General features: G+C 51.7%; 2 protein-coding genes across 2 annotated transcripts in view; one reads left to right on the forward strand and one right to left on the reverse strand.

Annotated features, from left to right (window-relative positions):
- Positions 1–10: 10 nt before the first annotated feature.
- On the forward strand, positions 11–5,208 carry LOC104511698 (DNA polymerase subunit gamma-1). The gene is made up of 11 exons (XM_010154415.1): positions 11–178; positions 426–586; positions 706–759; positions 857–974; positions 1,445–1,580; positions 1,688–1,934; positions 2,020–2,142; positions 2,420–2,588; positions 2,845–3,053; positions 4,034–4,194; positions 5,147–5,208. Exons 1-11 carry the CDS (start codon positions 11–13, stop codon positions 5,206–5,208), a joined length of 1,608 nt encoding a protein of 535 aa, XP_010152717.1.
- A 346-nt stretch (positions 5,209–5,554) lies between these two features.
- FANCI (Fanconi anemia, complementation group I) overlaps positions 5,555–14,097 on the reverse strand; it is a gene marked incomplete at its 5' end in the record, with an annotated part of 18,866 nt that continues 10,323 nt past the window's right edge. Inside the window, 14 exons of the mRNA XM_010154416.1 lie at positions 5,555–5,620; positions 6,418–6,543; positions 7,047–7,142; positions 8,722–8,808; positions 9,496–9,555; positions 9,633–9,689; positions 10,308–10,492; positions 10,798–10,885; positions 11,014–11,082; positions 11,216–11,343; positions 11,951–12,002; positions 12,753–12,869; positions 13,337–13,413; positions 13,782–13,945. Coding sequence (XP_010152718.1) covers positions 5,555–5,620; positions 6,418–6,543; positions 7,047–7,142; positions 8,722–8,808; positions 9,496–9,555; positions 9,633–9,689; positions 10,308–10,492; positions 10,798–10,885; positions 11,014–11,082; positions 11,216–11,343; positions 11,951–12,002; positions 12,753–12,869; positions 13,337–13,413; positions 13,782–13,945 — 1,372 coding nt within the window. The remainder of the gene's footprint in view (positions 5,621–6,417; positions 6,544–7,046; positions 7,143–8,721; positions 8,809–9,495; positions 9,556–9,632; positions 9,690–10,307; positions 10,493–10,797; positions 10,886–11,013; positions 11,083–11,215; positions 11,344–11,950; positions 12,003–12,752; positions 12,870–13,336; positions 13,414–13,781; positions 13,946–14,097) is intronic.

The raw sequence follows: 14,097 nt of genomic DNA on the forward strand, positions 1-14,097 counted from the left end.
ACCCCCCGCCATGCTGGGGGCACTTCCTGGCATCACCTTGCCATGCCAATCGCAGGAGGAGATGGAAGAGCTGCGTGAGCAGGCCGAGGGGCAGAGCCAGCCCTCGTACCATCATGGCAATGGTCCCTATAATGATGTCAACATCCCTGGGTGCTGGTTCTTCAAGCTGCCTCACAAGGCAAGTTGGGTGCTCCTGGGGCTCTTCTTGGATGTCTCCCAGCCACTCCACTTCCCAGCTCCCCTTGGTCCTGCTGCACAGCCATGTCACCTTGCCCATCACCCAGTGCTTGCAGCACTGCTGGGACTATTGTCCCATGGGATAGGGTGGTGGAAAGGCATTTCATACCGGGGCAGGAGGATGCGTGGAGCTCTACTGATGTTGAGTGATGGCATGCTGAGCTTGGGCACCTCTTTTGCTGCTAAAGGACGGGAATGAGAACAATGTGGGAAGCCCTTTTGCCAAGGATTTCCTCCCTCGGATGGAGGACGGCACCCTGCGAGCTGCTGTGGGCCGCACCCACGGGACCAGAGCCCTTGAGATTAACAAAATGATCTCATTTTGGAGGAACGCTCACAAGCGGATCAGGTGAGCAGCTGCCTTCAGCTGAGTCGCGACATCCCTGCGGGTAGAGGTTGCATTGCGGCCGAGGAAGGTGGTGTGGAAGTGGAGGGCTCAGCATGTTGCCTGCTGCTTGTCCCCCCCAGTTCCCAGATGGTGGTTTGGCTGAAGAAAGGGGAGCTGCCTCGCGCAGTGACCAGGTACGAGGAGGAACGTCCCCAGCTGGGACCACGATCTCTTCTGCGGTGTGCTGGGAGGACTCTGGCAGGATGATGCTCACCCTTGCCTCTCTCCCAGGCACGCCGACTATAACGAGGAGGACGACTATGGAGCTATCCTGCCGCAGGTGGTGACGGCTGGCACCATCACCCGCCGGGCGGTGGAGCCCACCTGGCTGACAGCCAGCAATGCCCGGGTACGGCTGCACTCGGGTCCTCGCGGGGGTGTTTTGGGGCACCCTCTGTGTGTGTTGGACTGGGGGGAGCAGCCTGGGTTGGAAATAGGAGTCGGGGCTGGATGCTGGGGTTTGAGGTGGCAGGGCTGGTGCTGAGGCCCTTCTCTTGCTCATGTGTTTTGACCTGGGGAGAGGGGCAGTAGTCAGCAGAGGCTCCTGAGCTTCAAGGTTGGTGAGAGGAGAAGAAAACACTGAAGCACTGTTTTCTGTCCTTCCCCAAGCTCCTGTTCTTCCATGCTGGAGGAGCCTGGAAGTAGCCAAGCATCGGCACACTGTGTGTGCGTTACACCGGTTTTGACACTTTCAGAGCGGAGTTCAGGGCGGGGGGAGTGCTGTGCTTGTATGCCATGGCAGCAGGAGGAAGGCTGCTCCTGTGCCTCTGAGGAGAAGGAGGTGCATGGCTTGCACAGAGCTGAGCATCTGTCCCGCAGGCTGACCGGGTGGGCAGCGAGCTGAAAGCCATGGTCCAGGTGCCGCCTGGCTACTCACTGGTGGGCGCAGATGTGGACTCCCAGGAGCTCTGGATAGCTGCCATCCTTGGCGAGGCGCACTTTGCTGGCATGCATGGTGAGTGAGGGCTGTGCCGCAGGGAGTCGCTCTGCTGGGTAGTAGGGTGACCCCCCACCCTGAGCCCAGTCCTGATGGATGTCCAATCCCTGTTTCTGTCCTGGTAGGCTGCACAGCCTTCGGCTGGATGACGCTGCAGGGGAAGAAGAGCAACGGGACAGACCTGCACAGCAAGACGGCCGCCACGGTGGGCATCAGCCGGGAGCACGCCAAAGTCTTCAACTATGGGCGCATCTATGGGGCTGGGCAGCCCTTCGCCGAGCGGCTGCTGATGCAGTTCAACCATCGGCTGACGCAGCAGCAGGCGCGTGAAAAGGCTCAGCAGATGTACGCGGTCACCAAGGGTGTCCGGAGGTGGGTGCTGCCTGGGGAGATGGAGGGGGAGCAGGGACAGGGATGGTGGTGGTGTCCCCAGGGACCTGGTCACTCTCCCTCCCAGGTTTCATCTCTCCGAGGAGGGTGAGTGGCTGTTGAGGGAGCTGAACCTGGCTGTGGACAGGGCAGAGGATGGGTCGGTGTTGGCTCAGGATGTTCAGCGGCTCCAGAGAGAAGCCTCGAAAAGGTGAGATGCTCTGACCCCGCGTGGCTGTGGTGGCACTGGGGTGTGAGGCAAAGGGAGCTGCAGCCCTGCTGGCAGCAGGCAGAGAAGGGAGATGGGGCTGGATGGTCCTAGTACTCCCTCCCTGCTGTTCCAGGGCTGAGTCCATTTGATCTGGGGGCTCCCAGTCTATCCCAGAAAGCTGCAGGGGCTTGTCTGGCTGATCCAAACCAGGAGCGAACATTTGAGGTTCTTAAACAAGGCCCGCAGGTTCATCCCACAAACTTCTCTGTCCGGCCAGGTCCCAGAGGAAGAAGTGGGATGTGGTGGAGCACAGAGTGTGGGCTGGAGGCACCGAGTCTGAAATGTTCAACAAGCTGGAGAGCATCGCCTTATCCCCATCCCCACAGACCCCAGTGCTGGGCTGTCACATCAGCAGGGCCCTGGAGCCCGCCGTGGCCAAGGGGGAGGTAAGGACACGGTGCTGTGCTGCCGAGTTCTTGGCTTTGCTTGTCTTCTCCAAAATGGCACCCCCAGGTTGAGTCCTTGGATGTTGGAGACCCAGAAGGCTCTTGGAGCCACACAGTGAACCCATTGCCTCTTCACCTGCACACCATCAAGAAAACCCAGTCACCCTGAATTTACCAGGCTTCTCCCTGGAGCTGTCCTGCATTGGACAGCCCTGAACGCTGACGCTCCCCTACCATCCGTCTTTTCTTCCACCAGTTTCTGACCAGCAGAGTGAACTGGGTGGTGCAGAGCTCGGCCGTCGACTACCTGCACCTCATGCTGGTTGCCATGAAGTGGCTCTTTGAGGAGTTTGACATAAATGGGCGCTTCTGCATCAGCATCCACGATGAGGTGCGCTACCTGGTCCAGCAGCAGGATCGCTACCGGGCAGCCCTGGCCCTGCAGATCACCAACCTCCTCACGCGGTGAGATGGGATGGCTGGGTTGGGACCGGGCAAGCTCAAGGGACTGGGTGACAGCAAAGGGATTGGCTTTGCCTGTGGCAAGCTGGTGCGGAGTTCTCTTCGGCTCAAGGGAAGTTGGCAGCGCTGGGCCTTGCAATTACTTCACAAGTGATTTGTGTGGCTATAAATGGAGCTCAGCTTTGATTTCCAGGGATAACGTGCTGGCAAGAGGGGCATAGTGTCAGCTTTTGGCTCCTGCCGGGACCAATCATTCCACTTGGCTGGGATGGAAGTACATAGCCTCCCATTGCCTTCAGGTCTGCAGCCACCATGTGGCAGCAGTCCCTGGGCTCGATTGAGCAGCTGGGAGCCTGAAACTGTCTCCATCCCTTGTCTCCTCCCTGCCTTTGGGGGACAATGAGGGGCACAGCTCATCATCTCTGCTGCGAGCACCAGCACTGTTGCCCCTACAACAGCACGGGGTGTTCCTGCCGCTTCCCTGCCCCATGCAAGGGCAAGCTAAGCCTAGAAAGCTCCTGACCTCAAAGGGCTCCCTTCAGTCTGGCTCCAGCACCGCCAGCTTTGCCAAATCCCCTTCCTGGCGCCATGGGCCGCGTGGTGATAGAGGAGCTGGCCTAAGCCAAGCTGTTTGCTCTTGCGCTGCCGCAGGGATACAGCCAACAGCGGGGGCAGGCACCCTGATGTTTGTGCCATTGTGTTGGCTCCTGTGAGCACAGGGCTTCCTGCTGGGAAAATCCAGCGTCTGCTCTGCCTGGGAAGATTAGCTACCAGTTAAGGGCTGGGCTCTTCCTTTCTCCCAAGGAAGCTTAACAGAACATTATGGTTCCTCCCACATCCACTTAAGCAATACTTGACCCTCCTAACTGCACCTTGTCTTCCAGTGGCTGAGTGCCGTGGGTGCCGAGTAACCCATCGGCTGTGGCTGATCAGAGCCAGGCATGACATGTAGCACCATCCCACCTTGGCTCTTGTTCTTCCAGGTGCATGTTTGCCTACAAACTGGGCCTGCAGGATCTGCCACAGTCAGTGGCTTTCTTCAGCGCAGTGGACATTGACCAGTGCTTAAGGAAAGAGGTGACCATGAACTGCGTGACGCCATCAAATCCAACTGGGATGGAGAAGAAGTATGGCATCCCTCAAGGTGAGTGGTGTCTGTGCGAGTTAAGCTCCCTGTCCTTGCCTAAGCAGGCTCCTCAGTTCCTCAGAGGCATCTCCGGAGTCCCTTGTTTCCTGCCCCTCAGGGCAGCCGCCACCGTGGTGCCAGCCCCTCTTGCCTTTCTCAATCCCTGAGCAGTTTGTGCTGCTGCTTCCAACTATTTCTGACTGCGATAAGCCAGGCCTGTCTCCGTTCTCCCATGCTTGCTCTGTGCCCCCCCGCGAGAAACCCTCTATGCACTTTTGAACACAGCCCAAGACTGAATTGTTCCCTTTCTGAAATGAGGCACCTCACCACCCTTGCGTGTTTTGCCCTCCAGGCCCAAATTTTTCCAGCCTTTGGTGCTCTCTCTCCCACTCCCCTTGAGCTGAGCACAGGTCTGTTCAGAGGAGTCCAGGGCCTGCACTCAGTATAACCCTCTAACTGCTGCAAGCATTTAGCTCTCATCTGGGAGCTGCTTTAAACAGCTCCTCCCCCCTCATGCAGCAGTGCTTTCCCACATGAGGAGAACCTGCCCTCAGGTTGCTGGATACATCAGGGGCTCCACCCTTACTTAGGTGGAGCCTTTATTATTTGTCTTACAGACAAAGAGCGTGAGTAGAAGCAGGATTTGTGTTCCGTAGACAAGGGCACCTGTGTGCTCACCAAGAACAAGGCAAATTAAACAAGCACATCAGCAAAAACCCAGCCTTGCCCGAGGAAGCTGTCACCTTTCTGCTTGTTGGGAGCCACACACAGCTTCAACTCCAGCTCGTGTTTCTGGCTTCTTTCTGGGTCTGTCTCCTGTGTGCACCCCGCCCCCCGCGCCCAAAACTGAAGTTTGAAGCCTCTTGTCCTACACACTCTGAACTGAAGCAAATCGTGCCTGCTGCTCTCGCGTTACCCAGTCCGAATGTGCTGCGGAATGCAGGGAACCAATTGTCCCGTTGCCTTCTAGGAGAAGCGCTGGATATCTATCAGCTGATTGAAATCACCAAAGGTTCGCTGGAGAAGAAATGATGACGCCATAGTGCCAGAAGGACAGCTGTCCAGGTTGGGAGCCGGAGCCTGGCTGTCCTTTCTTTCCGGAGATCGTCTGGCAGGGACTGATCCTGAACACCGCTTTCTTTGTGCCGTAAGAAGGGATGTTCCTGGGGAAGATTATGATCGCAGCTTCAAAGAGCAGAGGTGCTGCTGAGGGCAGCAGCCAGCTGCGAAACCTGAGCCAGGGGCAGAGGTGCCACTTGCGTGCCCGTGGGCGCAGAGGAAGAAACAATAAGCCGGTGCCTTGGTCTTGGAGAGCTGTGGCGTGGAGACGAGCCTGCCACCGAGCAGGTACTGCGCGGGGGAGGCAGCAGGAGCAGCCTCATTTTTTTCGCCGTCTCTTCTTTTTGGGTTCCTGGGACTCGTCTGTCTGCTCTACGGCACTGCTCTGGAGGGGGAGGGAGAGAGCAGCTCAGAGTGGGATTGTTTTTGTGATTAGGCTGATGAATGTTTAACTAAAGCAAGAAACCAGATGTGCAAAACAGGATTTAGCTCCTCCCTACCTAACAAAATAACCTGAATATGGGATTCCTCTCGCCCACTGAGCCTTTCCTCATGCCCCCCCCCAGTTCATGCTGGAACTTAGGCCACAGGTTAGGAATGGCACAGGACAGGGACTGTTTTTGCTGGATATTAGCTTGTTGAAACACTCAGGAAAATATGGACAGAAGCATCAATAAAAACCTGGACAATCAGCACAGTAAATTGTTTATTTTTTTACCTAGCCCAGGTTGCGGCTACCTTCACCAGCACAATCCAGTAGAGGAGATGGGTCTGAGGAGAACAATGCCTGGCAGAGTTGGCCCTGCCAGCCATTCATCTACAGAAGTTAACCTGGATGCAAAACCCCTTTGCCTCTTGCTGCAAAGGTTGGATCCTGGCCAGCCAGTAATGCTGATAGACTTGACTGCTTGCTGAGGCAAACAGTTAAGAGCAGTCTCAATTCCCTAAGACCAGAGATACAGCCAACTGGTGCATGGACATAAAGGTCACTCCAGGCAGAGGGCTGGAGACTAAGGGATGTTAGCCAGACTAACTGTTCCCTTCTTGGTATCAGCTTAGTCTTGAACTGAGGACTAACCTAGGGAAGACACTGTCTTAATTTCACACCTGAACAGCTCACAAACAATGCCAGCCTCAAGAAAGAGAGAGCCCATCTGTAACTGCAGATAAATGAGTTCTGACCTGGTCATTGTCTGGCTCATTTTCAGCGTCCTCTGCATTATGCTCCTGCAAGGCACTGTCTAGCATGGACGCGTTGATGCGGAAGTCCCGGGAGGTGCTTAGTTTCATATATTGCATCAAGTTCACCTGCAGCAACCAAAGCGAAACCAGGGGAAGAGTATGTTATGCCATTAGCACCTTCATTTGGTTTTCTACCGTGCCTCATCCTTCACACAGCACTGGGACCAGTAATGATGCAGGACTGAAGCAATGGACAGGCGGAAAATGCACCTGCTCCCATGCAATCCAGTGGCCCATTTATGTTTTCCTAACAGGCAAGTGATTACCAGTGGTGCTCACTCTCGTGTAGTACCTCATCGTGGTACACTTTGTGTACAACAGACAGGGAGAGTGGGGTGAGGAAAGCTGGCATGAGCTGTGCCAGCCAGCAACCCCGTAGTATTGGGTCGCAGGCAGTACTGCCATTGAGACCCGCTGCTCCAGTGATAGCAGTTCAGTGGTGTTGGCCAGGAGCTTGTGCAAAGGCTGGAGTGGTAAGGTCCTTACACTTTCCTCATCTGAGGAGTAAGGTGGCACAGCAATAGTCCTCCACTGAATTCAGGTCACAGAAGAGCTCTACTTTGCATTACCTTTGATTTCTTGGAGAGATGGATAAGAAACTTCTCATATTGCTCTACCGCAAAAATAAGATTTGGGATTGGCTTGGTCTCCCGAAGCACCTTAGCCTGGAATTCAGAAAGAAGGGTGAAAGGTCAGATTTGGAAGTGAAGAGCCTGATGATTCCCTCCTACTGTTGTCATTAACAAACATCCTAGCTGCAGCACTGATGCAGCGTCCACTGCAGCAGCTTAGTTCCACCAAAAGATGATGCTGTCGTGTGCCATGAAGATGACAATCACTCCAGTTCACAAGCGGCTTCAGTAACCTTGCTCCACACCAGCTCCACCCCTCCAAGCTGTGCCACTGGCCTTCAGCTGACTCCCATGACAGTTCTGGAGTGAAGCTCTCCTGGATATTGCTTTGTGCTCTGCCCTGGTATGCTTGATGGCCATCACAGCAGAACTTTTTCTGCTCTAGCTCTGCAAAAGCATCACGAGCATGTGCCTTCCAGGCACTGAGCACTGCTGTTTCACCACGTTTGCTTAATGCCACCGATGTTTGTTCCCCATGCTGAGAGTGGCAAAAGATACGTAGCATTTCAGCCCATTTCTACACACTCAAGGAATAGCTAGGAAGATCATGCTAGTGGCTTTTAAACCCTTAACATCACAGGAATGTCTGGGACTACTAACGAGACAGAGGAAGTGCTGGCTGGGAGCACAGAGAACATAAAAGGCCAATAACTGCTATCCTGCTCACTTGCTCCCAGCCAAATCAGCCAGTCATTCTCAACTTCATGACTGTACTGGATTCTAGTATTCCAGCATTCTTTAAATGCACTGATAAAAATAAGAAACACTTAAACAGTGTGCAGTATTGGTTCCAATCAATTAGCCCATTTCTGTAATTTCATAGCTTACCCCAAATGATGAAATGGCAGACAAGACAGACTATGCAGGCTTTACCTTTGTTTCATGCCTGTGAGCTTTTAGGCTGTGTTTAGTGGAGGGTTTTGTTTCTTAAACTTTTCTCTGAAGTTAAGGTAGAAGAAACTAGATTTTTACTTCAAGGTCCAAATTACAATTTGTCACTGGCGAATTCCAGAATGGTTTGGGTTGGAAGGGACCTTAAAGATCATCCAGTTCCAACCCCCCCTCCATGGGCAGGGACCCCTTCCACTAGACCAGGTTGCTCCAGGCCTCATCCAGCCTGGCCTTGGACACTTCCAGGGATGGGGCATCCATAGCTTCTCTGGGCAACCTGTGCCAGTGCCTCACCACCCTCTCCAGGAAGAATTTCTTCGTGATGTCCAATCTCAATCTTCTTCTTCCTGTTTAAACCCGTTACCCCCTTGTCCTGTCACTACCTGTTCTTGTACAGAGCCCCCCTCCCTATCTTTCCTGTAGTCCCTTCAGGCACTGGAAGGTGCTATAAGGTCTCCCCGGAGCCTTCTCTTCTCCAGGCTGAATAAGCCCAACTCTCTCAGCCTGTCCCCACAGCAGAGGTGCTCCAGCCATAGGAGCATCTTCCTGGTCTCCTCTGGCCTTGCTCCAACTTGTTCATGTCCTTCTGATGTTGGGGGCCCAGAGCTGGATGCAGAACTGCAGGTGGGGTGAAGCCACCAGGTAACACAAACCTTGAGGAATGATCACAAGTTCATATGCAGCTCATGTCCCATGTTCTAATAGGGTGAGTCAGTCTTACCATGACCGTGGAGACTGCAGCAACTTCATCCTCTTTCTTCTTCTTTTTCTTCTCTTCGGCAAAGCTTAAGCTGTCACTGTGAATGTTCTGAACAAGGATACCAAAAGATGTGGCATTAGATGTTAAGCAGGGAAGAAAGGCCAAGTAAGGCCAGAGAAGTCTTTGCTCTGGCCAGCTGACAGCATTACAAGCTAGATGTTAGAAAGGTAGTGATCCAAGAAGGATGGAATTGGTAGCAATCTCAAAAATGAAGGAAAGAAAAACTGATTTCAAATACACACATTCAGAAATACGTATGTGTCCCCAGGAGCAGCAGCTCTGCGCACCACTAAACCTTCCCCAATATGCCATGTCAGTTCTGCAATACCTGTCGGTCCTCACTCAAGCACCCAATTCCTCTCCAAACAACCAAACTTCATCTTCAGCACTTGGCACCCATGTTCCTTTACACTGTGCTGACTGCACTGTCCTTGACCATTATTTGCCATTGTGGTTAATGACAGTATTTATCTCCTCCAAAACCCCCCACATGAACAGAGGGGAAAAAAACAACTAAAAACCAGCTTCCCAGGCACTCGTCCTTCCCTGCTCGAGCAGAAAGCGGCATGCTTGGTCCCAATGGCACTGAAATGTCTTACAGTGTTATTTGACATAGTGAAGCTTGAACTCTAAGAAACTCGAGAAGATTAATAATCCCCAAAGGTGCCTGTGTACTCCAGCTGATAAACTACCTGGCATCAGATAAGACTAACTTTTTGCCACAGTTTGCCTTACCTGTACATAAGTAATGAATGAGTAACACTGTGGCGTCAGATGGGAACCTGAGAGCTTCACCTGCAAAGAAGCAAAGAGGTTGGTGTTACACTCCCAAGGCAACAAGCCATTTCCTCCAGCAATTTGCTCACACTCACCAGCTTTTCCAGCCTTCCTGGAATCGTATTCGAGGTGCTGCGGCAAGCTTGGATATACTGCAAGGAAACATAAGAGAGTTTCTTCTAGGCACGCTGTTCCTATCCTGCAACCCATACTTCTAGGCAGGGCTCAAAGAGGCCATCCAGTGGCACAGCAGGGAGGGAAGGATTTGCAAGAACTATCCTCCCAGTGGCTTGTTATATCCCAAATGCCACATGGGCATTCCAGAGCTGTGAGGGAGCTCTGGGGTATTCACCACCTTGTCTCAAACTAACTCCACTGGCCTGTTCTCAGGGCCTGGTTCCCTCATGTTCGATACTCCAGGCCTTAGCTGTGAACCAGTGGCACGGGCAGGATTGCAGAGCACCGTGAGAACATCGCTCCTGTCATTCACTGCAGCACGCAGCTGTGTGCCGAGGAACACTGGGAAGTGCCACTCCAAGCCACACACAGAAAATGCAGCTAGAGAGAAGCTTCCCTTTATCTCCACTAGCACACCTATCACTGCTGCAGAAAGGTCACGAAATAGAGAGCATGAAAGCTCAACTCAACTCCTTCAAGGGATCAACGGCCAGTCCCAAGCTTAGCTGCTGCCAGGGGTCACAGCGAGCTGGTGTAGTAGGCAGGTAAAATGTTTTTAGATCCAGCCAGCTCACTGTTGGAGCAGCACTCACATGTTTGATGAGGTAGGTGAGAATTGCGTAGGTCTTGCTGAGGCTTCTCAGCAGTGTGTCCACACAGCTACCCGCAGGGAGTGCTGTCTGTACCAGCTCATGATAAACTGTCAGCAGAGTTCCCAGCTGCAGAATTACACCTTTCTCCAGAGCCTGGGTTTGGTTTGATGCCTGAGAAGAGTTTTCTAGAAGAAAGAAAGAGGTGAATACCTGGTGAATGTGTGTCTAATGAATCCAATTATGCAGGTGGGAGGCACAAAAGACCACCTTTGCCTCTGGTGCACAAAGCACCAGTGTGGCACAGGGAAAACAATCGCTGAAGGGCTTCTGTGGCAACACTTTCTCTTGCATTGTTTGCGTCAAGCCAGCTCAAGGAAGGGTTTAACCTGCCCTCAGATGTTACCTGAAAATCCCCAAATATCTTCTTGTTCTCTATCTTCATATGGTTTTGACAAAGGTCTAACACTAACAAATGGACCACTTTTATTACCTGATGTGTCTGATCCCAGACTGGCGAGTTTCTTGATAAGCCAATCCACCTCTTCAAGGACCTTATCTGCCTGACCCAGAATCAGCAGCTAAGACAGAAACACCAATAACAAAGCAGGTTCTTGGAGGAGTTTGGCACAACAGGAATCTACCAGCTGCTTGTAGCAGAGTAGCCCTGGACACTACAGGTTGTTCCACACATGCTGTTTTGACTCACACAGACAGTAGGGGCTGCGGTCTTGGCATTCACTATGGCAAAATGCAACCGACTCTCCACTTCTATGTCCTGGTCGGAGGACAGAAAGCAAATTCTGGTGAGTAAAACTTTAGCTGCTGTCACATAGTTTGCACCAGAGATGCACTCAGTTTTTCCCTGACGGCACAAAGTGACGAAGAGTTAGGCTGCTTCAGCATCATACCTGGTCTATGTCTCCCAAGCAAGCGTGGATGTCTTGGGCGAGTTCACGCAGCAGACTGACAGGACTCTTGTACAGAGCATGGAGGCTGAAGAGCAGAGACAGCAAACCCTTGCAGCAAGAGATATCCTCTGTGGGGAAGGGAAAAGAAAACAACACCAGGTGCAGAGCTCCCCTAGCTATATTTAGGAACACCAGACATCCAGTGAGGGAAAGTCTCGGATTCAGTATGGATTTAGCAGTCTGCATTCCCAGAAACAACACGCAGTAGGTGAAAATCCTATCAAAACACCGCAGTTGCAAAAGCAGAGCTTATGACATTGGGCATCCCATACAATACTGCAAGGGGAAGCATGGCACACTGGAGCCCTGAGCTCATAGAAAAATGACCATCGGAAGCACCGAGGATGTGCAATACAAACTCTGGCAAGACCAAGAATATCTTTCCAGAGTATAAATCCAGATTTATTTGAGGAACTGATGTGCTAAATAACAAGCAAGAAGTCAAGTAAGTAAGCGGCTTCTCTTTCTGTGGCAATGCTAATATTTCTAGAGATGGAGTTTCTTCCCTAGTCCTCAAACTGACAACTACAATGTCATGGCGATCTGCCACAGAGTGGGACCGGAATGTGGCTGTAATGGAGAGGTAAGCACGGGACAGACAACAGCAGAGCATCCAAGGGTCTAATATCAGACCTGTCACGTCACATCTCAACATGCTCCCCGAAGTTTACTTACCAAGAGCATTTTCTTTGCAAACTTTGACCGTCCAGGTCAGGAACTGAAGGAACTGTATAAGGGGAGAAAAGACAGCATGGCTTCGAAACAGAAATCAAAGCACACAACTACTACTACTAACAATGATAAAAATTCCAGACGATGAATGACAGCAAAGGGCAAAAACAAAGTCCCCTTCTGACAGCAAGGCACCTGGCTGTGCTCTGTGAGGTTCTAGAACGCACACTTCCCTTCTTAACAAGTGAAAAACTGAGATCCAGGACAGAGGAATGGCTATACATTCCCTTGGACAGAGTAACAGCTCCATTTAATTTAAGGTAAAGGACGAGTCCAGACTTCTGGCACACTTTTAGTGCAGTCCCTAGCTTATAAAATTGGAGCACTTGGGGAAAATGCCTCCTTGCATGGAAGGAATTAGGCACTTGGCCAGTTTGGATTGGTCACAAGTCTGCTGGCCTTTTTTGGCTCTATTCTCATGTGAAAGCCATTCCACAGCTAGGCTCTTTTAGGAGCCCCTGCTCGGGTGAACAAGTCATTCAGCCTCCAGGTGCCCAAATGCAGGATCAGAACGTGCAGGAGCAGGGTGGGAAGACAACTTGTTCTTAACTGCCCTTGCAGGTGTGTGAGAGGAGAATGCTTGACACTGTGACAAAACCGTCCCTTTGACACATCCTGGTCTGCAGAAGGCAGAACACACTCAGACACACCAGAGCCCTCAGATGTCAACCCAATCAGATAATCATCTTCACAACCCTATGGGTAAGACACCCATCCCTGCCACCCCATAAAGGCTGTGAAGTACCTGCTGAGAGGCTGGATCCAGGAGTTTGGACAAAGTGGAAAGAACTGTGATGAGTAACTGTGTTTCCCTGGAATTGAAGTCATCTTCAGCACTGCTGAACTGGTTCACCAAGGACCTCTGATCATGGGAAGGAAGAAAAGAAAGTCCCTGAGTGTGCATGCTTGTTGCAGGGCCATTTTAGGAAGGAAATAACCAGAAGCTGCAGCAGATAAAGGAACCAGCAACAAGGAAAATGACAAAGAAAATAAAAAGAGGACTCTTAAAGAGCAGGTGTTGGTTTTTGTTATGAGTGCTTACAAAGAGGCCCGCACATGATTCGGTGTGGCTTTTACAATACTCAGGTAAGTTCATGCCGCACTGAAAGACCCTGTAGGTCTGTACATACACGTGCACTTCATCCAGCTCTGCACAGTACCCTGGGAAAGCTTTCCTTAGGGATCAGAAACTTTTCTGAACTGCCAGTGAATCAGTGTCACAGTTGCTATTGCATAGTCAATCCTGTAGTGAAGCAGCAGAGAGCTAGCAGCATTTTCTGCCAGAATTCCTAGTGCTTTGGAACACTTGCAGCACACAGTGATACTTACCTGAAACTGTCGGATCTGGAAGGCAGCTTTCTCCGTGACATTAATATCCGTTTCTTCTGCGTCACCATCAGTAATATCTGGCAGAGACAGAGAGGTGCAGAGTAAAGCTAAATGCCAAGAGGAGAATACAGGATTTATTCCCAACAGTGGGAAAGACTGCAGCTGCTCACAGCTAGAGGAGGAATACAGACTGCAAAACTGTGTGAGCACAAAATTATGTTAAAGGCAGGCTTCAAATAGACAAGTGCTCTATCAGACCCCGACTATCCTCTGCTGAGAGTGCTATAAAAGCAGGGAAGGATGTCTCTGGAACTTGCCTCTGGTGTAAAAATCAATGCTAAGCCCACCTTGTTACTGAGCAACAAGGACCAGACCCCCTAAGTGCCCACACATGGGCTGGAACACAGAGGCTAGAAACCAGAGCTGAATTGTACCATGTGCCTACCCAGGGCTTGTAGAAACTGTGGGATCCTGGCAGCATACCGCTGCTGCACTGTGTTGAAGATCCGCAGCAAACCTTCCAAGCACAGAAGTGAAATGCTTTTGCCCTTCTTCTTTCCTGACTCTTCAACAACAGTGGGAATTGAAGTGTACCTCCAGAGCAGAACCCTGTGGGATGGGAGATGAGTTAACACCACGTGCTCCAGTAAAGCTGGCTGCACAGTGCAAGAACCAGAACAGGGCTAATCACAGATTCTACTCTTAGGATCGTATTTTTAATCTAACTAAATAGGAAAAAGACATTCCAATAGGAAAGGGAA

This window comes from Eurypyga helias, unplaced genomic scaffold (assembly GCF_000690775.1).
Source record: "Eurypyga helias isolate BGI_N326 unplaced genomic scaffold, ASM69077v1 scaffold13236, whole genome shotgun sequence".
Lineage (NCBI taxonomy): Eukaryota > Metazoa > Chordata > Aves > Eurypygiformes > Eurypygidae > Eurypyga > Eurypyga helias.